This window comes from Scardinius erythrophthalmus, assembly GCF_964197995.2.
Source record: "Scardinius erythrophthalmus genome assembly, chromosome: 16".
NCBI classification, from domain to species: Eukaryota; Metazoa; Chordata; class Actinopteri; order Cypriniformes; family Leuciscidae; genus Scardinius; species Scardinius erythrophthalmus.
The window spans coordinates 11154023-11176480 of NC_138236.1; the positions used below are offsets into that span (position 1 = coordinate 11154023).

Genomic DNA, 22458 nt, shown 5'->3' on the forward strand with positions numbered 1-22458 from the left:
TAGCCAAAATAACCAGTCAATTGCTTGCACTGTGTCACTGAACATACAAGCATTACATACAGTACTGAGGAAAACTGCGATTGTGTGAGTTAAATGCACGTCTTTTTATATTCAGATTGTATATGCTATTGGTAACTTAACTACATGTACGGAATCATTTAGCAAACCATGATTATTCATTGCAAGACCATCTGCATTCAGTAGTCATTTAATAGTTCATTCATTCAGCCAGTCTTTATCTAAATTTGTGGAATATTCAACAATACCGTTGCGTTGTAACTATCCACCATGAAGAAATGTCTATTTGTCCATGTGAGACTCAACCCTCCACAGGACAAAGGCTGAGAGTGTCTCCATTTCTGACCACTCCATTGGCTCTGTTCCGAGCTTTATCGGCTCTCCCATAGTTAAAAATGTTGTCCGGCTCACTGTCCAGCTCTGATTCTGACATCATCAGACTCGAGTTGTGCTCTGTGCTCCTGTGTTTAATATCTAAAATGACAAACAAAGAAAAGTGAATGCAGAATGAACACAATTACAAACCTAATGGTCTGCCTCTAAAAAAAAAGCAATGGTGCAAACCACTTAAAAATACAAGCCTCCAATGAGTGCAAGCATGTCTGTCTTCATTCCTCCCTGCAATATTGCAGCATGAAATAAGTTAATCAAGAAATCAGGTCTGAAACTTACTATACTTCGGCTGAAGTTCCATCCTCTCCTGTTCATCCATGTTGTCCAGTATTGTATACTTGGTTTTCTTTCTCACTTTGGTGCGTCTTCCTCTAAAACAGCGCAAAACAAAGTATAGAGTAAAGATATTCATACCGTAAGTACACAAAATCACCATTATGTCATTGTTTCTCATGGAACAAAAAATGCCCACTAAATATAATGAAAGTGAATGAGTACATATGCACCAAAAATATAAAAGCAGTCCATACAGAGCAACCTGTACACTATATTCAAAGTCATCTGAAGACAATAGCTTTGACAAAATTTGTTTAAAAGTGGCAAAATTGACCACTTTTATGATGCTTTTGTGTTGATCCTGAAGTTTAAAAATCACTTGTCTTTGATGGAAAACAGCAGTTAAAACATAATTTTGTTCTACAAAAGAAGTTGTATGGGTTTGAAACAACATGAGGTTGAGTAAACAATGGCAAAATGTTTTTGTTTTTTTGTTGGCTGAACTATCCCTTTAATACTGGACTTGTAGGACTGACATAACTCATACCACACATTTGAACAGGCCATTTGTTTACATGCAGTAATAGAATCTTTATCACCTTTTACAGCAGCAGACGCAAATCCAGCTGATTGACAAGAGGAAAATGATTGTCACCAAACAAGAGATTGTGACATACAACACGCTCCAGTCTGCAGGGAGGAGACAGAAGATCAGCCCTCAGCCTTTCCACTGCTGTCAATCATTCTAGATTTGTTCATTTCTATATAATTTAGCACAGCAGAAAGCACCAATGAAAGTGTGGTCACGTTACCGACATTTTGTGGGAATAAAACGTCCATTGTCAATAGCAAAAATCACTTTCCAACCAAACAGCTTTCTGTTGTCAATTTGCAGGCCCAACCTCTAACCCAATGCAAAATATACATAAGGAAACTCCCGCTTGTGTAAATTCCTATTGAAATAAATTGATTTTGAACGCAAAATTTCACAGATGACCACACCTTAGGTCTGAACTTATTTAAAATGTCTCATTTACACATTTGCCTTATTTAGAGATAGAATAGAGAGGTCACACTAACCGCAATTGCTCTCGCCATCTTCAAGGAAACGGCGAATGGGGTTTTCCATCCAAAGAGGGTCACAGGAACAGCTCTTTGTAACGGGGTCACACTGACCACGTCCAGAACACAGCAGCAAACACACTGAAATATTCAAAACAAGAAAGTCTGCATTAAGCTTTTTAATTTATTATATAAATTACTTTTACCATTTGTTGGTAGGGAAATTAAATGGAAAAATGTCTTTAAAGACAACAAATCAAGTCACTCACTGACTGTGTCCACTCTTAAGACCTTAAAGAGCAAGAAGTCGGTTTTCTCTCGCAACAGCTGGTTTCTCAGCAGACGAGTGAGCTTTGGGCCTGGGATCGTACCATCAGGACCCTGCACTGAGAATCTAAATACTGTGCTAAAACACAAAAAACCCGTTTAGGCGTTAATTAAACTAGGATTCGTTTCTAGTAATTATAATTATGCTTCATTTAAGAACAAAACAAGTCAAAATGGAGTTCTCCTAGATTAGTTTGGTTAATGTGTGTGTTGTACCTGATGTCTGTCTGGCCGTGCAGGCCCTTCAGTGCGATGTCTGAGTCCAGAACGTGCAGTAGGGCGGCCAGCTGTCTCACTACAGTGTCCTTCTGCAGCTGGCTGACCTGAGCCACACACACCTGCAGCTCAAGCTCCACCTCCTCTCGCTCACGTGGATCTGCACACACATATCAATGGCTTCAAACAAAAGTTTAGGCTTTTATTCACATAAACATTCATTAACTCACACATCAGTTGTGGAAAGTGGAAGCATGTTCGCTTGATGTGCGAGAACCAATGAGGTTCATTCTCGTGTGTTAAGCAGCAGTCTGAGCTTCCACAAGAGGTTTGTTCTCGCGTGTCAGGCAGGTTCGGTTGAGCTTCTGTTTATGTGCGCTGATCAATGTTTATATGTGAATAAAAGCCTAAATTCAATCTGTTCATCATATAAAGCGATCGAGTCTCATGGATTAGTTCTACAATCTCTTTATGAACTTTTTAAAGCGTCAAAGTGGTAGTTGCGTAGCTGTCAATGGAGGGACAGAAAGCTCTCAGATTTAATGAAAAAGATGTTTATTTGTGTTCTGAAGACGAACGAAACTCTTATGGGTTTGGAACGACATGAAGGTGAATAATTATTGACAGAGTTTTCATTGGGTAAACTATCCCTTTAAATGTTTACATGAAGGTAGAAATATTCTGATAAGGTTTGTTTAAGGATAACATCATTCTAATGTTATTTCTGACTACCATTCAAAAGTTTGTAGGTTCATTTGTAAAATTGAATTTTTTGAAAGAAATGAATTCTTTTATTCAGCAAGAATGCATTAAATTGATCAAAAGTCACAATAAAGACATTTACAATGTTACAAAATATGCTGTTCTTTTGAACTTTATATTCATCAAAGAATCCTGAAAAAAAGAGAGGCTGCTCACTGCAAAACCATGGGTGGAGCATGAAGTCCAGCTCCCCCTCTCTTGATGTCATTTGGGTGTAATGGGTGGAGCTAGAAGCTTCAAACACACCCTAATCCTACCCATAATAACTCGATGCCTCCACCCATTAGATCCACAGAGGTGAAACTGGACTAGGTCCAGGTCAAGCTTGAAAAAATGTATAATAATTATTTTCATTTGTAAAAAATAAAAATTCCTATTGAATATAACGGTTTTTACTGTATTTTTAATCAGATACATGCAAAAGAAGCTTCTTTTTTGAAAGTTTTTAAAAAATCTTACCGACCCGAAACTTTTGAACAGCAGTGTATTCTCAGCCTATACGACATGCCAAATAAATGATGCATTTTAAATATCTAGCAACTGTTTTCTACAATGAATGAGAAATATCTTACCAGGGCGCACTTCCACAGTGGCCGTAGCCATGTTCGAGCGGCCCTGGGCATCAGTGACCCGGAGTTGGAATAGGTACGTTCCTTCTACCAGATTGGCGAGGTAAAGGAAGGCCTCATGATCTGAGCCATATAAAACATCCTACTCTCGAAAGATATGAAAACAAGAGAGAGAGAGAGAGAGATCATCAGGTAAAACACTGAGCCACAGCAAATGGTGTACAAATAACTCACTCACCCCGGCAGCAGGACTCTGTTCATCTCGGACCCAGAGAAAGGACACGTTTGCTGTTCCGCTGTTGGACACCGAGCCCCTGAGCACCAGAGAGTTGTTGGGCAGAGTGAGGGTGTGGCTGCCGCTGGCATGGGCCACTAGTGGAAGGCTTTTGGCTGTGAATTCAACAACACACTGAATTGCTTGAAACGTCCTAAAACGCTTTTTGTCAGAATATCTATTGTATTGTCATTTAAAGTCAGACAACCCTTTTTATGAAATATTTCACTTGCAAGGTGTTCTTGTGATGTCTTTCTTTAACTCTCTCGTGGTCTCGGTTTTTTTTTTTTTTTTGTACAATTTTTTTACTTCATCGGAATGGTACGAAACTTGGAAAAGGTTTTGGTACTTGCTATGTGAACAAAAAATAATAATAATTTACATTATTCAAAAAGGTTAAATGGTCCTGAAAAAATAGTCACACTTGTACTCCTCGCAGTCAAAAATGAAATAAATGGGCAACGAATTTCATCTAGTGAAAACGTTTGGTAGTGCGCCCAAACTAAATCTTACTGAAAACTCATTTTTTGAGATATCAACCTTAAATTTGGAACACATCTTGTTTAGATTTATGGCTTTAATTTTCTAGCAGTTTTAAAGTAAAACATGTTTTGGAAAATATATATTTCATATTTAAAAAATGAAATAGTACTTTTGTGCATTTTTCATAATAAACGTAAAAATTCTATAACTTTTTAAAACTTTTTTTCACTTCAGCAATAATCTGTCAAGAGTGACGTCATTCATTAAACCAAACTTAAGCCTGTGCTCCAAAGCATTCAAGATTTATGACAGTTTAAGCTGGATGGATATTTCATTTTTAGGACTATGCTCAAAAAGTGTATAAATGGATTACAACTACCACATAAATATAATTTAGTACCATAAAATCCCCTTAAAACACAAAATGTTAAATAAAAAACATAGAACTAAAATATAGTACATTCATTTCATGGAAATTAAAAAAATAATAAATCGTTCATTTTTGACCACCATGCGAAGAGCTCCTATACGTTAAAATAAATTCCAATTGGTTTTCTATTTTGTGTAATGCAATGAAATTCATGCATTTTAAATGTCAGTGTTTAAATTATAGAAATGCATATTATGTGTTACTTATATTTATCCATTTACATAATTCTGCTCACCTTCTTTAATGCTAACGGTCAGGACTGCGCTGTCTGTTTCTCCCTGCTGATCTGTCACAGTCAGTTTGATCTTGTAATTCCCAGATCTCAGGCCAGTTGCTATGGCAACTGCTTTACTGGCATCTTTTATCTTCAAGCCTGGAGGGCCACTTCACCGTTACATAGGAGAGTGGTGATGGCACATCAATACAATTTTCACCAAAATCCTTTACTATTCATGCAACACTGAGGGTGATTGAAAATGTAGAAATGTGTTTTGAAATATGAGACAGGGTTAAGCAAGAGCAGATTCTACTGAAGCATTCTTAAAGACAATATGACACATTTGTCCAGTTACTTTAGGAGTTGAGATGTCTGGCTTATTTTCATGAATACATTTTTTCGAATAGTTTGTTTCAATGAACTGGTTTAATAAATATGATTTAATGGTTCTTTAACATTTCGATGCTTCCCAGATGTCCCGTGACATTTTGTGCTTTAAATTTATTTTTTTAAATATATTTTAATAAAATGCCTATGTACAGTACGGTTCAAAGGTTTGGGGTTAATACAATTTTTTTTTAAAGAAATTAATACTTTTATTCAGCAATGATGCATTCAACTGACAGTAAATAGGATTTATATTATTGCAGAACATTTCTATGTCAAATAAATGCTGTTCTTTTGAACTTTCAATTCATCAAAGGATCCTGAAAAAATGTGTCACGGTTTCCACAAAAACTTACTGTTTTCAACATTACTAATAATAAGAAATGTTTCTTGAGCAGCAAATCAGCATATTAGAATGATTTCTGAAGGATCATGTGACACTGAAGACTGGAGTAATGATGCTGGAAATTCAGCTTTGCCATTACAGGAATAAATTATATTTTAAAATGTATTAAAATAGAAAACAGTTATTTAAAATTATTACAATATTTCACAATATTACTCTTTTTATTTATTTTTTATTAAATTAATTCGTTAAATTAAATAAATGCAGCCTTGGTGCACATAAGAGAGATTCAAAAACATAAAAAACTGTTACAGAGCCCAAACTTTTGAACAGTAAATAAGTAGGTGAAGGTAATATTTATATATGATATAGTTTAAATGATTTTAAGGTGACGTAGTTACATTGTACATACTCAAATAAGTACTGAGTAATATTAATTAACTACATGTACTTACTACAGAGTAACAGTTAGGGTTAGGGTTTGGTTTAGGGTTACTTGTAATTAAACATAATTTACTAATTACTATGTAAGTACATGTAGTAACGTGCAACTACTTCACCTTAAAATAAAGTGTTACATTTAAATGTATTTACAAAGAAATAATTTGGTTCATGAACCAGTTCATCCAGTTCAATGTAAAGAAGCAACGTTAAAAGAATGATACTGGTACCTGATCATGTCCCATTGGTAGCTGCTGATGGCCTGATCATCGGTGCTGTCGCTGCCATTCAACGTGATGCTGTCGACTGGGAGGAAGAGTTGCCTGTCTGGCCCTGTTATAGCGACTGGTGCTTTGTTTGCTACCACACAACAAAATTTCAATTATAGAGAATGTATAGATTTTCTTTATACACACTGAATCTGATTGGTGTGGTGGGTTTGTTTTACCAGGTAGCACAGTGACTGAGATGGTGTCTGAATCCTGTTGACCTCTGGAGTCAGTGACTGTCAGTTGAAATGTGTACCGACCCTCCTGGAGATCAGAGAGCTGCAGGAAAGGTGATCTCACATCCTGAAAACACATAGCATATGAAAACTTCAACTGCTATCTATCTATTACCATTTCAGTCATATCAAACTCTTGGTAAATCTATGGCCATCTCTTGCCATTCACAAGATACTGTCCATTCATTTTCTTGACAATGATTTTTCCGGGGTAGGTTGCCAGTTCTTTCACTAACCCTCCCCATTACACGACTTGGGACTCACACACACACACGGACAATTTAGCATCTCCAAATCACCAATACTGCATGTTTTTGGATTGTGAGCATCCAAAGGAAACCTCTGCAGACACAAGGAGAACATGTAAACTCCACATAGAAAAGACTTCTAACTCAGCTGGGACTCGAACCGGGACCTTCTTGCTGTGAGGCGACAGCGCTACCTACAGAGCCACTGATCAACTGACCAAATCCCACTGACCAAATCAATTGTTTCTCAGAGGTAGCAATGAGGTTAAATGGAGAGAAAATTAAGACTTGGGCTTTATTTTCCTGATTCTTTTTGATTTTCAGAAGAAACTGCATGCATCATGTTATCATTTATAATATGAACCATTGAATCATATAAAATGAAAAATGTAATGATTCATATCCAGTATTTGACAACAATCTCTTCTGAACATATTATAGTTGACATTAAGTTTTACAGTTCTTTACTCTCACAGCAATTGTCTCATTTACTTGTGTTTTCTATTGATCTTTATTTTACATTACATGTACTTAACTGAGAAAATACTGGGTAATATAAGGTAACTACATGGGTTTAGGTTTAGGTTCAGGGTTAGTACCTAGTTATTATTTCGCTTACCTACCCTGAAGTGATAAAATAAAATAAAATTCTGTATCAAAATTTATAAGGAAAGACCAGTACTTTGTTTAGTACGGTGACGCATTGCTGCCACATACATATTATTTTTTCCCCTCAATTATGTCGTTTTAACGACATCTTTTCTCGTAATAACGAGATCTTATGTCGTTTTAACGACATCTTTTTCTCGTAATAACGAGATCTTATGTCGTTAAAACGACAACTTTTTCTCGTAATAACGAGATGTTATGTCGTTAAAACGACATCATTTTTTGCCCTTATAAGGACATGTGTCATGTACAAAATATGCCTTTATCCACATAAAATTGACAGCCTATCGCGCATTTATCACACGTTCAAAAAGCTTAAGCAAATAGTAGTAGCCCCCAATCATGCAAAATTAATCAATGAGGCTCTTTTTGAAAATATATTTTAAATAGGCCTGTAAGTTTTTTTTTTTAATATAATATATTATATATAAGATTTATTTTTGTTAATAGGCTATATATATCTTCATTCATTACCTAGAGATATAATTAAACAAAAAGTAGTCAAAACACATCTAAAAGAAAATTTTACAACATTGTGTTCTTATTTTGCTTAATTAACGAAATGTCAATCTTCGCCTTTATAACAGAAGATACAATACAATACAAAAATCTTCAAGATACAGCCTACAATCTTCACATATATAACGGATTGTCACCTTATAAACAGTCCTTTGTGTGGTGGAATAAGCAATGCTATATAGAAATATATGGTTAGTATCTTAATTTAAATTTTATTTTATTATTTTATTAGTTCATTAATTATGCTAACTCAGCTAATTAAATGTGACGAGCTGGATACTTACTAATGAAATAATGTCAAATATTAAATGTAGGCTATTGATTAGAGTTGCCATAGACTAAAGGATTTTTCTAGTCATTAATTTAAGCAATTAGGACTAATCGCACGTTTATATTCAATCCTGGGTGCATGTAGGCTATAGCCTATATTCCGCGCTCAAGCGCATGCATAAAACTTGCCGCAAAGCACCAGCAAAAGTAGGCTAATGATATAATAAATGTATCTGAAAAAAAAAATAAAACGAAGCATTTTAATTGTTTATTAATTAACTAGTCTTTTCTAAATCAGTGTAGGCTGCCTGCATACATATCTCCATACATCTCCGCTGTAATGTAGCCTAGATGCGCCTTTATTACGGACAGGATTACTTAATCAGATAGTAGCTACCGTATTTGCTTTCGATTGGATTTTTTTTTCGTTGGTGGACATTTTTTTTATTAACTTTATAGTTATATTTCTCATGTCTGTGAGGCTTGTCTATACACTGTTTGTCAGTTCATTTTTGAGGCGCGCTCCAATTCACAGAGATCATGAAAGCGCGCCCTGTTCGTTTTATTTTGTTTTACAAAGGCACACCGTTTTCTTGTTGTTGTGAGTTTACACAAATAAAAGTAGTTGCGACTGATGTATTATTATGTTCTGTATGAACAGAAATGATGGAGTATTTTAAGTTGTTTCCACTGTTGATAGGAAAATGCGAGTGATGGCACCGGCGCCTTCATCCATGTCATAGTGCGCGCTCCACACTCCGCACAAACACTTGGATTATGCGCTTCATAATAGCAAACATTTATCTAGGTTAACGTTAGAGCGAGCGGTCATGCCAGACAGATAATCCTCTTCATGTTTAACTAATCAAATTCTGTTGCATTTTATTGCGCCAGTTTGAAAAGGGCGGCTGAAACACTTAGCCTACAGATAAACGCCCAACGCTGGTGTTTTTCTTTAAACAAATTCGTTTAGACTTTAAAATAAATATTGTTTATGGGCTAATTAATGCCACAATAATTTGTTTATTTTATTGGCTAATTGTATTTTTCATTTTTGTTTTGCATTGAATACCATTGAATATTTTCATTGAATGCATTGAATATTCGCTGTGCACCGCAATACCACCCTCCCATAGAAAGACACGTTAAGAGCCACCTATTTTCTTTATAATAAAGGGAAAGAAAACGCTTAATGTATAATTAAATGCATTGCGTTCATATTCTTTATAACTGAAGCGTTTTCTTTATTATAAGGGTGTATTATTCCATTAAAAAGGACTGTTTATAAGGTGACAATCCGTTATACATCTTGAAGATTTTTGTATTTTATTGTATCTTCTTATAAAGACGAAGATTGACATTTCGTTAATTAAACAAAATAAGAACACAATGTTGTAAAAATAAACAACTCAGGCTTTGTTCTGTTAGATGTGTTTTGAATACTTTTTGTTTAATTATATCTCTAGGTAATGAAGATATAGCCTATTAACAAAAATAAAATCTTATTAGGCCTATATAATATATCATATTAAAAAAAACTTAGCCTATATAAAATATATTTTTAAAAAGGGCCTCATTGATTAATTTTGCATGATTGGGGGCTGCTACTATTTGCTTAAGCTTTTTGAATGTGTGATAAAGGCGCGATAGGCTTTCAATTGTATGTGGATAAAGGCATATTTTGTACATGACACATGTCCTTATAAGGGCAAAAAAAGATGTCGTTTTAATGACATAACATCTCGTTATTACGAGAAAAAGATGTCGTTTTAACGACATAAGATCTCGTTATTACGAGAAAAGATGTCGTTAAAACGACATAAGATCTCGTTATTACGAGAAAAGATGTCGTTAAAACGACATAAGATATCGTTATTACGACATAATTGGGGGAAAAAATAATATGTATGTGGCAGCAATGCGTCACCGTAGTTTAGGCTTGGTTTGTAGAGAATTAGAAACCTGCGCACATCTATTCAAACGCACATAACTATAGAACCAATTCTTAAAGCAACAACATGGAACTTTTTCTGCGGTCGCCCTACAGGTTGGAAGCGGAATTGTCCATTACCGCTGTCGTAAAATGATTTACGGTTACTGTATGAAGCATGCAGGTTTTTTTCATATGGGCAATGATAATATTATTAATCTTCCCCCTTTCATAATTTATACATGTTTAGTAGACTAAACATTTTAACTCAAACATTTGCGATTTGCATGTCGATTGCAATGCTCAAATCTGAACGAGAATGATAGCGATAGCATCCTAACCATCTAAAACTACCATGTTAGTGTTTACTAGCTACCACCAGATTGATAATTCGCTCATCTACTAGCTGATTCATGAAGATAAATGGAGGACCAGATAGTTTCTGTAACGTAGCCAGGCAGACAACAGATTAGAAAAACTAAAGATAGTATGCAAGCAATTTACAGTTACTTACTAGTTCAACAGCATGACGGCCAAGTCAGCATCGGTCTGGTAACTCTCCTCCTCCATAAGCTAACGCCAGCGAGCAAACGCTCGACCAATATTGATCCTCGTCCTGCCTTTCAGTTTATCACTCTCCCTTTTCCTCTTCCGACTCTACTCCGACAAAACCTTGGACTTCTTACGTTTCGCTGCTGCTTCAGCCATGACGAAAACAGACGTACGAAAACAAACGCGCTGGTTGGCCACATTTGAGGAAGTAGTGGGCGAAGTGACGTATGCCGTAAAGCAGTCGAATTTTGTAGTTCTTTTTGAGCGCTGGTTACTACCCGCACCGCGAAGTTACATAGTGCCAGTAAAAGCGATACAGACCCCGTCAGGCTCTGGCAGACGTCTCATTCAACCTATTGTAAGTCGATGTACTGTCACAAGGGTCTTGGAAATATATTATGAAGGTTGAAAATTTACATGTTGTTACTTTAATGTGCATGTGAACGCCATCAGCGTTTATCACAGGTTTGCATTTAAAGTCTGTGTAGAGAGAATGGTGTCATCTTGGCGGCTCCTAATTTAATAACAAATAATCGTTGCGACGGAAGCGAATCAATCAAAACTAACCTTAGCTGGAAAATAACTTTATTAAAGAACCGCTATAAAGCCAAAACAATCTCTATTACCTTAAATTATACGCTTATCTCTGTAAAGCTGCTTTGAAACAATCTACATTGTTAAAAGCGCTATATAAATGAAGATGACTTGACTTGACTTGACTTATTACCCAGTTATTGTAATTACTGTAATAAGTACATAGTATGAAGATGGGGAACCGGACTGTAAAATAAAGTTAAGTTACACTTTGTTTTAAGGTGTCATTGTTACAGTGTAATTATAATATATTTAAGTACTGAGTAATATTAACAAACTACATGTACTTACTATAGGGTTAGGGTAGGATTAGGGTTTGGTTGAGGGTTAGTTGCATGTAATTATGCATAATTTACTGTTATCACTATGGTAAGGACACTGTAAAATAGTGTTACCTAAAGTTTTACCCTGTTTTCCAATTTCTATTTGTCTCATTTATTTTTATCTTTTATTTCTTCTTATGAATTTTAGGATAGACATCTGAGACATCACTACAAACTCCAGTAAGTGTTCTTCACTTCAGTGCAACACATTTTTCCACTGGGTAAAATAAAGATCTAATTACCTGCATAGTGACTTTCTGGGTCAGGCTTCTGGGATGGAGACTCCAGAGGTAACTGGTAATGGCATGGTCATCGGTGCTGAGGTTACCCGACAAGGTGAGGTGGTTGAGAGGCAGGGTGATGACCTGGTCACTGCCTGGTCTGGCCCGAGGAGGCTCATCTTTTGGGCTGCTGACCCTTACAGTGGCAGTGCTGGAGTCAGTCAGTCCATCAGAATCTGATACTGTAAGCCTAATGTAGGACAAGCAAAAACCAGGTCAGGATTGAGTTAATGAGGTCAAGCCAAATTAAAAAAGCCCCAGAGGAATCGCCCACCAAAGATTTCAACATCAAATCGTAGATGAAGAATGAAAATTACACAATACATAGGCCTATTGTTACAGTACAAACTTAGCTAAGTCCTTATGCAATGTGCAGACGTAGGCCAGGAAGAGCTGTGTGTGTAAACCTGTGGTGTGTAAAGTGGTATTTAGTGTCCTTGTTAGCGCGCACACATCCACGCCGGAGATCCCGGTTCGAATCCTGCTTGGAGCAAGTCGAGAATGACAGGTTAAACTTACTTGAAGGTATATTCTCCTGGTGAAAGATTCTGTAGCTGTAGTACAGGTGTGTCAACAGGCCCCTCAGGTTTCCAAAAAGGGCCGTCCACCTTTTCCCACAGGTAACTGACAACTCCAACATCATCCACACTCTCTGGATAGCATCAGGATGCACATTTGGTTAAAAATTCATGAATGATCTAAAGAAAATCTGAGAGAAATGGACAAAACAAGCTACATACGACTGCCATTAATAATGAAGATGGAACCTTCTTGGAGAAGCACATCTTGGCTCTTGGGCAGAGTGACGGCTTTAGGAGGCTTATTTATATCCACTGCTGCAGAATGAAAAGTAAGCCTGTTCACATATAAAGCACATGCAGAAAGAGTATGCTTGGCAAATAATATCAAATTATGATCTAAAGGGGGTGAAGTTATACCAGGATGTACTGTGAAGTTCACAGCACTTTCTCCATACGCTTGTTGTGCTTTCACACTCACTCGGACAGAATAGACACCGATGGAAAGCTGGAATAAAGGAAACAAAGATGTTTTTAGAAAAAGAGCATAGTCTTATCTTCTAAATGATCTCTTGGCACTCATACGGAAAGTGGCCAGGAGTTGAGTCTCACTTCTGATATTTTAACAGACTTGTTGTGGTGCCCCTCCATCACCCCGTGGTGTCCATCAGGAGACGTTACCAAAGTCCATTCATATGTGTAAGGAACCTCTGAGGAAAAAGCCACTGTCAACATAATAGTAAATGCTTAATTACGATTCAGGAATGCAGAAGGCCATACAGTACCTGAAGTGTCATCTGGATTAACAGCAGCATTAAGTTCAACTGTATTTTGAGGCAGTGTTAATTCCACTGGGCCTTTAATGGACACAGACAGGGCTCTTTCTGAACAAAGAGAGTGTGTGAAACAAACGTTAATCTGAGTAATTAAAATAGTGATGCTTGCTTGCATGAGTAAGCACCACTAATAATTAGAAATAATGCAGTAACACATCTGTAGTACCTGGCTCTTCTGTGATCATCTGCGATGTGGGTTCAGTGCTGGGTGAAGTACTTAAGAAACTGCTGACTGCGCTGAACCTCGAGGGCTCTGTGCTGATGTCTTGCAGGACATCAGGTGAAACAGTTGCAGACGAAATGTTGTGTGGGTCTTCTTCAAACTTTAATGATAAAAGTAACATTGTTTTCCAAACTCTACTGTTGTCACCCATGTCAACCAGAGTCTGTGGACTAGTACAGGACACCAGAACAAGGCAATAAAATGTGAATGATATGACTCTAACCAGATAATGATTAAGTGTTATTTACAAATTTCACAAGATTTGACACAGCAGATGAGACATGAAAGACTGATTAAGCACTTGGCCAGAGTGAGAGTACATTTGAGACACCATGTTTCCCAATGACGCCACAATATTAAAATAGAATCATGACATTTCAAGTCATGATGATGAACTGGCAACTAATACCATCTACAGTATAAGAGAAAAGCCAGTTCCTTTCATTGCTGATTGCTGCCAACAGCCTTGTCAATTTTATGATATATATATATGTGTAAATGTATGTTCAATTTAAATTATTTTCATCTTTAATTATAATATTCTAAATGATATATATATTGAAATACTATTACAATTTAAAATCAGTTTTTTTCTATTTGATTATAATTTATTCCTGAAAATGGCAAAGCTGAATTTCCAGCAGCCATTACTCAAATTATAAGTGTCACATGATCCTTCAGAAATCATTCCAATATGCTGATTTGATGCTCAAGAAATATATTTATATATATTTTTGTGCCAATATTTTTGTGGAAACCATGATACAACCACCCCCCCCCGTCCCCCCCTTTAAAAGTTAATGAAAGTATGTCTTTCAAAAATAGACCCAAAACTATTGAACAGTAGTCTATATAATATTTATATACCTGTCTGTTTCCAATGTCTTTAGGGTGTCTGGAAATTATATACATTAATCTGTAACCAACACTCACCGTTATGTTAAGTACAGTGTTTGTTTGGGGAGTAACATCGGATTCTGCTTCAATAAGAGATGATCTGCTTTCATTTCTCATTTCTGGGAAGTGACCTGGGGGAAAGGAGCTACTTTCAAGAGAGCCCTGCACTGTCATCGATCTTTCACCAACTCTCTCCGTTTCTGATTGGTTGAATTCTTCTTTTCCTTGAACAAGTGGCCAAGCATATAGCCCAGGGCTTTCTTCTTGTTCTACAGTTGTGCCTTCCCTGTCTTCAGCTCTTTTTTCTTCATCCAAACTTTTAAAGCTCTCAGCATACTCAGCATCAGTGTTGTCCAAATCTTGAATGCCTTCCAACAAGGCAAGGTCCTTCATATGGTCCTCAGAGCCCCTGTGCCTGGGCAGAGGCTGCCAGTGGTTTGGGAAAGACTCTCCTCGGACCAAGGATTGGAGAACCAGTGTCTGCGGGGGCCCACGTTGCAAAAAGGCCAGGAGAGAGTCAGTACCAGGTCTTTGCTTCGGCTGGCAATTTTCTTTTCGCTGACAACTGAGCACATAGCAGCGGTGCTCAAAAAACCAGGCCAGGTCACAGCCCAGGAGACCACAGCAGGCCCCCACACACTGGGCCATAGACGATACATCCGGAACCCGTAAAATACTGCTGCTCCTCAGATCCGGAGACACCACGCTCTCCGTGTAGGTTGCAGCCTGCCAGCACTGTCCCGATACTGCATCAGAAACACACAACAAATGCCTAATGAAATAAATGTTAGGGTTTGTCATTTTTGATTCAGTAGTCCAAAAAGACATTACACAACCAAGCCTCTACAGAGTATTGCAGCATCTCCAAAAAAAATCTGAAAGAACAAGAAGGAAGTTCAAATATACGTTTATGGAAAAGATTATGTGCATTTATCACCTAGATTTTCTCTCAGTGTCTTTCATGTCCTCAAGTCATGTTTAAATGGCAGCTTACTTAATTTGCATTTACTTTTTTTTTTATCATTCACCTTGACTGTGAGCTCCATACTCTCACTTTATCATACTATATAAGTCATAGAAGCCTGAAGTATCAAATATGATACAAAAAAAATTAAACAAATAAAATTTTGTCTAAAGCTTCAATACATTGTTCCATTAAAAATATACACATTCATATGGTACAGATTTGCCTTGGTGGTGATGCATGTAATGCAGAAATATACTTGCCTCTGATACAGAAGAGTAGCACAAGTGAGAGAACTGGTGAGACGTTCATGATGACACTGCCGCCTTTTCACAGCAATGGATCTTGACCGTCATTACCTCTTCAAACTTTCTATAAAGAGGAGACAAAACACGCAAGGCTATCACAAACAGACAGATCAAAAGTAACATTATATCAGCATTAATTCATTCATGGTAATTTAAAGCAATTTAAAGCTAGCTGCCATTTGTTGCATGGTCTTTTTTATTTGACTTCTATCCCTCACAGCAACCGGCCCTGAGGGCTTAGATACCTCTGGAGAAATGTCATGTGACACTATTATCCGCGATGTTACATTTTATTATTTACCAAAATTAACACAATTTGTTACATAAAACAAGCAAACCACTAAAAACAATGGGACTAAATAGAAAGTCAACAGCAAAAATGTGCGCTGCTATTGTGAGTTGTATCTGTACCCGTGGGATGTGACGCTCTTATTCAAGCATCTGTTTCCATGGCATCGAGAATCAGCTTCCGTACTGCTGCTCCATAGCGAACCTGCGCTGGATACTGGAGTAATGCTGGGATGAAGACCTGCTATTGTGGCAGTGATGCTGAGATGAAGGTCTGATTATGATATTGCTAGAGAGATGTTGAGGTGTATGTCTGCGAGAGGGAGTGTCAGCAGAGAGCAAACAGAGACGAGCAGCAGGGCGGAGGGAGACACGTGACGTGATCTCTGTGATGTTGCAGAAACACACCACCACACCACATCATCACATCCCTTGATGCCAAGTAGAAAGTTTCTTTTACGTTTTTTCTATTTTTTTATTTTTTTATTATTATATTATTTAAGTATTTTTTATATATATATATATATATATATATAAATACGTTATTTTATTAGCATTAATAATTATACTATATTAATATTATGTCGACCACACCTCAAAACGTGGTCACAGAAATAACAACAACCATTATATTATTGAATTATTTAAAAAATAAGTAATTATATTATCATTATTAATTATAATATATTAGTATTATGTTGACCACACTCCAAAACATGCGGTTAGAGAAAACAACAGAGAGCCGCTTGGAACAGAGAGCTAAAAAGGGGCGGGGTTTAGCAGCCGGGTTCGTCTCCTGAAATAATACTCGTCTCATGCGCTGATTTCACGCAGCCGCCATTTTGAAATCGAAAGTGAGGCTCCGGTGGGAAAAACCCCGGAAGTAAAGATAAACAACAATGGCTTTGGACTACCAACCTAAAGCTGCTGCCGCGATTTACACTTTTGGATGTTAATATCCAATATAGGATATTTATATAGTTCATTCCTGCTTCTTTTTTTACTTTCTGAATAATATAAAAAAAATATTTTATTTATAAATGAATTTCACTGTATATAGTCTAAAGTATGAAAGAAATGTATGTACAGTTTTAGAATTGACAAAACATCATTAAACACGACAATACGCCATCGCATTCACGACTCTCCTATGATTAAAGGCGACACTTCCGGTTTTCTTCCCACCGGAGCCTCGCTTTCGATTTCAAAATAACGGCTGCGTGAAATCAGCGTATTTTAACGCTTCCCTGCGGTTTTAATTTATTGTAATTATCTTACTGTAAGTATTTAAATATTTATACCATAAAGTACGAGAAAAACCTTCTGAGATTTGAATTTGTATATATATTGCCGCTCAGTTTTTCATAGACCAACCTCACTCTGACGTATCGTGTGGGAAATCGAAACTAACTGCTGCACAATAAAAAGGCAAGAGAGTGATGCTTTACTCTAGACTTGGGAGACAATAACTGCTGTTGTCTGTAAGTACGACATTTATGTTATGCTATCTCGTAATTGGGACTTAAATCTCGCAGCTGTTAAAGTTTAAGTTAAAGGCCTGACTATTTATCGTACTTACGACACTATTTTACAGTATACTATTCCGTGTTTATTTAATATAGGCTATGGTAGCCTCTCTCCAAAGGTTATATAGCCTAATACAGGTTAATATAGGTTATATAAAGGAGTAGCACGTACACATAACAGTTCAATTTTAGATGTATGCTATAGCCTACAAAATTATAAATCACATACCCAGTGATAACTTAGCTACCTATGGGTCTTACCTGTTGCCTAATATTCATATTGTTGGCATTTTGGACACATTGCATAGTGACTAATGAGCTAACCATGTTTTTCATAGGCATAGGCTGAATAAACTTGTTCATGTCTGGTTTAACTTGACTGCATATTGACACTGTCAATACCAAACCCTGAACAGAAATAGAATCTGAAAGCTCCAAGAAGTACAAATATCCTCCCTGTTAAAATGGATGGGTAGGTACACAATTCAGTATTATTAAGAAACATTGAAAGCATTTGTATTTTCTGTAGTTAATCAATGTCATATTGTATACAAAACTGTTTGCTTTGGTTAGACTGTTTAATTTTTAGTTAGATTATCTAATTTAAAAATGTCAAGCTGCTTAAGTCTTGATAGATGCTGCTGTTTTATTTTTAATGGATTAATATGTATAAGCTCGCAACACAATTGAATTTTTGATATTCTGTATTTTATTCTGATATAGTGATACCTGCTCAGGAGAGCCCCGTGTGGGCTGTAATGACAGTGCTCCTTGTCTTGTGGACACCAAAGTTGAGGGGAAAACTGGGAAGAATAAAAAGCATAAAAAGAGACGCAGTGCTGCATGCCAAACGAAAACAGGTGGTGATTGTACTCATGTCACTGTTGGAGAGCTGTCGCCACCCTCACAACACCCGCCTGAGCGCCATGAAAAAACGTCTGCAGGATCAAAGCAAGAAAAGAATACTTGCAAAACAAGAAATCCTTCTATTTCACCTGAAACTTCTCCTGCACTCTCCTCTCATCGACAAAAAGCCCAAAGTGCACAGAAAACATCAGCTCGGTCTACCTGTGACCAGTCAACTCAGACGGAGTCACCCCAACTCCAATCTGTCCAAACGCAGTCAACACAAACCCCTCCGATCCAGGGTGAACACGCACCATCAACAGAATCCAAGTCCACCCAGACAAAACAGTCCAGTTTTCCGTTAAAACAGGCATACTGGGGGAATTCATTCACAGATCAGTCAGCTGATCAGCAGAAACCCCAATCCAGCTCCAGAAACAGCTATCTGACAGTCATAACCTGGAACATAGATGGTCTGGATTTGGATAATGTCTTTGACCGGGTTAAAGGTCTGCTGTCACTCTTAGGAAAGTAAGTGTTACTCACAATTGTAATTTTTTTATATTTTCAGTATGCATACATCTTCAGACCAAACATTAATATGAATAGATTTCTCTTGCACAGATTTATAAGGTTATTAATAAGGTTATAGATTTATAATTAATATGATTAAATAGTGAATCAAATTTTTAAATGATCAGGTTTAGAGAGTTTACAGTTGCACAGTAGTGTTTCTGAGGTTGTTTAATGAAAATCATTCACATTTAAAGGTAAAGTGTGTCATTTCTGCTCTACTGGTGGCACTAAGCAGAATTTTGAAAAAATATGATTGTTTTCCAACAATCAGTTTCCATGAACACTCTCCTGTCTGTCATAGGTTAAACGGATGGTCCTGCCATAAACTCAAACCATTTGTTGAGCTGATGTTACATACTATTAGAGATGCTCAAAGAAACAGATCAATCTTTTGAATCTACAAATAAGTTATTGACTGTATTTTTTTCTTACTGCAAATTTTCTTTGCATATTAATCTAAAAAATGTTTTTAACATTAATAGCATTGCACATATCATATAGCATTTAGCAGTCTTAATTAACTAAAAAAAGATCTAATGTATTACAAAACCACTTACAAAAAGACTTTTAGTGATTTGATCACTAAATTATGATTTTAATGCAGGTACCGTGCAGATGTTGTACTGTTACAAGAGCTGATCCCTCCTTCTTTGGAGATTTTACAGAACATTATGACAGATTATCAGTTTCTGCAAGGTATGTTAATGGTTGCATACAAGCTCAATAAATAAATACTATTTCTGGTATGAATATTAGATGATTTTGTGTTTCAGCCAGTGAAGAGGGCTATTTCACTGGCATTTTGCTCAGAAAGGAAAGAGTACAATTCGTCCAGAGCAGCATTGTGAAGTACCCAACCACAGAGATGGACAGGAACCTGCTAGTTGCAAATGTAGGTCCAATTTTTGCTAGCCATTAGATAGTTATTGTTTCGATATGCCTGACCCCGTTGACCATATTTATAATAATAAAAGTCATAATGTAAATTTAGACCATTCAAAACATTCAGCGTCCCGTTTTGTGTTCGCATGTTTGTTTAGGTGAGCTTTTTAGGCCATCCGCTGTGCATTATGACATCTCATCTGGAGAGCTGCAAGACAGGTTCTCAAGAACGCCTGAATCAGCTGCGGAGAGTCTGGAAATGGATGAAAGAGGCTCCAGAGGACCACTCAGTTATATTTGGAGGAGATACTAACCTCAGGGATTGGGAGGTTGTGTGTGATACAAACATATGTTTGCTCTAAATCAAAACCCACATTTTACTCTGTCAAAATGTGACGTGTGAATTTGTTTGTCTGTGTTTGTTATGACAGGTGAATAAGCTCAAGGGGCTGCCGGACAGTATCTCTGATGTGTGGGAGATGCTAGGGAAACCAGAGGAAAGCAGATACACCTGGGACACATCCATCAATGATAACAATGAAATCCCTAATTCTATACGCCTGCGATTTGATCGAATTTTCCTCAGACCAGCCGCAGAGGGTGCCCAGCTACGGCCGGAAAGCATGACCCTGATTGGTCTGAAAAAGCTGAAGTGCGACTATTTCATCAGCGATCACTGGGGCATTCTTTGTACTTTCACTTTTGAGGCATCAGAAGAGTAGTGTGTTACTATTCTTTTTTATGGCCTGCGCATGAATATAAAGCTAAATGGGTCATACGCTTTTTAAACAAATCATTATTGATAAACTTGACAATCATAAACTTCTGGTAGATTAACTTATACACCAACTATACCTATAAGGGGGAACAAGGCTAGTTGTCACACTTTTTACTCCAGTGATTCAGTGAATATTTCTCAGTTTCTATGTAACCACATGTCGTACATCTTGGCTACAAAAAAAAAAGCCTCCTCAAAATTTTCCAGTTATTGCACAGGACAAAAATATAATATAGTTCATGGAACTCACACTGGCCATTTGTGACAACATATCACAATGGAACCTGCCAATAAACAACCTATTATTGGGTTTTAAACCAAATTTAAACCTTAAAACAGTGATGAAACAAAATCAAACCATTGTTTTGGACAACAAATATTTTAAATAAAAATGTAAAACATTACATTGTGTAACATTAAAAACAAATATGACAACTTCATCTTGACTTTATTATGTCCTACGAACATAGTTGTCCCCTTTATTTTTCCACTAGAGGGAGCTCATAGGACAGCCTATGATGAACATCAACCAGACCAATATAAAAAAAACATTAAAAAATATATAATTTATTATATTCTGGGTTTGGAACAGAGTAAGTAATGTTACTACATAGCATATATGAATACTTCTAATGGTTTTATGTTAATGTTTTTAGATTCCATTTAAGATTGCAGATTTAAGAATGCTAACTAATTTTAGTTCATTATAATTAAGCATCATGAATAGGAAGCACACAGCAGTACAAAATAAAATGTGGACTATGTGTATGCGTTTTGATTCAATATGCATATGTTGAAAGTCCGGACTAAATCTTTTGGATGACCATGAGTAGTTATATTTAAATGGATGGATAGGAATATATTCTTTTGGTGAGGAACTGGCAAACATGGCCCTGTTTTCACTTAGAGAAATGATTTGCAGCACATTCTCTCTCCTAAACTAAACAGAATTGAAATGTGCCAATACAGTTAGAGAGAGGTGGCAGGCTGACAACAAGAATTATTTTTTGTCATTGGCATGGAGTCAGGAATTGGATTAACAAAGAGCTATTTACCAGGACAGTCCTCATCATGGACAGCTTAGGAATTTACTGTAATGTGCCACAAATCTTCTACACTGCTTCTGTTTCCTACATTTATTTTGTACTTGTGTTTGTCTTAAACACTCATTGTTATTATCTAGAGAGTCTAAGAGAGATTCTGCAGCATTACTTGTCACATAATTGAAAACTTACATCAGTAAACAGAACATTGTCAGAATTTTATGGTAAAGGAAAACAAAATGTCCTTTAAAATGAATGATAATATCATTAATCAAATGTTAACGCAGTAAACGGATCAATGTTCTGTCATGCTAATCTGTTTCCTTCATAATACATAACTGAAAAAGAAGAATTAATTGCCATATCATCTCCATAAAGTATTTAATCACATGTTGAGGTATTCTATCAGCCTAACTAGAAGGAATTATTTAATAAAGACCATCATGAAGGTTGTGAAAGATCATTAGCTCCCACTGTTATAGGAAACCCTTAGTCATTTTACTACAACGAACTAAAAATATACTCACATTAATCATTTTAGAATATTTTATGCTGTTATTAAATTGGGTCAAACCAAGAGTCTATTTGAATATAGTTTGTGTGGAGCCATGGAAATCATGCATTTTCATAAAATATTATCTGAACATCTGGTTTCATAACAAAGAGCCAAGAATCCCTCAG

At 36.5% G+C, this 22458-nt stretch overlaps 2 protein-coding genes across 4 annotated transcripts; one reads left to right on the forward strand and one right to left on the reverse strand.

The window, feature by feature from the left end:
• Positions 1–281: 281 nt before the first annotated feature.
• kiaa0319 (KIAA0319) lies at positions 282–15842 on the reverse strand (the record flags this gene model as incomplete). Its single annotated transcript, XM_081388050.1, has 20 exons — positions 282–492; positions 691–782; positions 1287–1377; positions 1768–1890; positions 2019–2155; positions 2293–2452; positions 3627–3765; positions 3862–4013; positions 5046–5194; positions 6432–6561; positions 6650–6773; positions 12054–12282; positions 12612–12744; positions 12833–12928; positions 13031–13118; positions 13223–13320; positions 13396–13494; positions 13613–13769; positions 14603–15312; positions 15794–15842. 20 exons carry the CDS (start codon positions 15840–15842, stop codon positions 320–322), a joined length of 3129 nt encoding a protein of 1042 aa, XP_081244176.1. The 3' UTR covers positions 282–319.
• A 1467-nt stretch (positions 15843–17309) lies between these two features.
• tdp2a (tyrosyl-DNA phosphodiesterase 2a) lies at positions 17310–21498 on the forward strand. Of its 3 annotated transcripts, none has more exons than XM_081389396.1 (7): positions 17310–17607; positions 17991–18124; positions 18376–19029; positions 19679–19770; positions 19848–19966; positions 20115–20285; positions 20388–21498. In XM_081389396.1, the coding sequence occupies exons 2-7, from the start codon at positions 18117–18119 to the stop codon at positions 20676–20678; spliced, it is 1335 nt and encodes a 444-aa protein (XP_081245522.1). In that variant the 5' UTR covers positions 17310–17607; positions 17991–18116; the 3' UTR covers positions 20679–21498. The 3 variants fall into 3 exon arrangements, with proteins under 3 accessions (XP_081245522.1, XP_081245523.1, XP_081245524.1); XM_081389397.1 differs by having other exon boundaries at positions 17519–17554; positions 20388–21492; XM_081389398.1 differs by having other exon boundaries at positions 17529–17607; positions 18069–18124; positions 20388–21492.
• The last annotated feature ends 960 nt before the right edge of the window (positions 21499–22458 follow it).

Excerpts from the sequence above, each read along its gene's own strand:
- tdp2a (XM_081389396.1), top strand. Across the intron at positions 19,771-19,847 it reads AGATTATCAGTTTCTGCAAG|CCAGTGAAGAGGGCTATTTC; the intron begins GTATGTTAATGG and ends TTTGTGTTTCAG. Across the intron at positions 19,967-20,114 it reads GGAACCTGCTAGTTGCAAAT|GTGAGCTTTTTAGGCCATCC; the intron begins GTAGGTCCAATT and ends ATGTTTGTTTAG.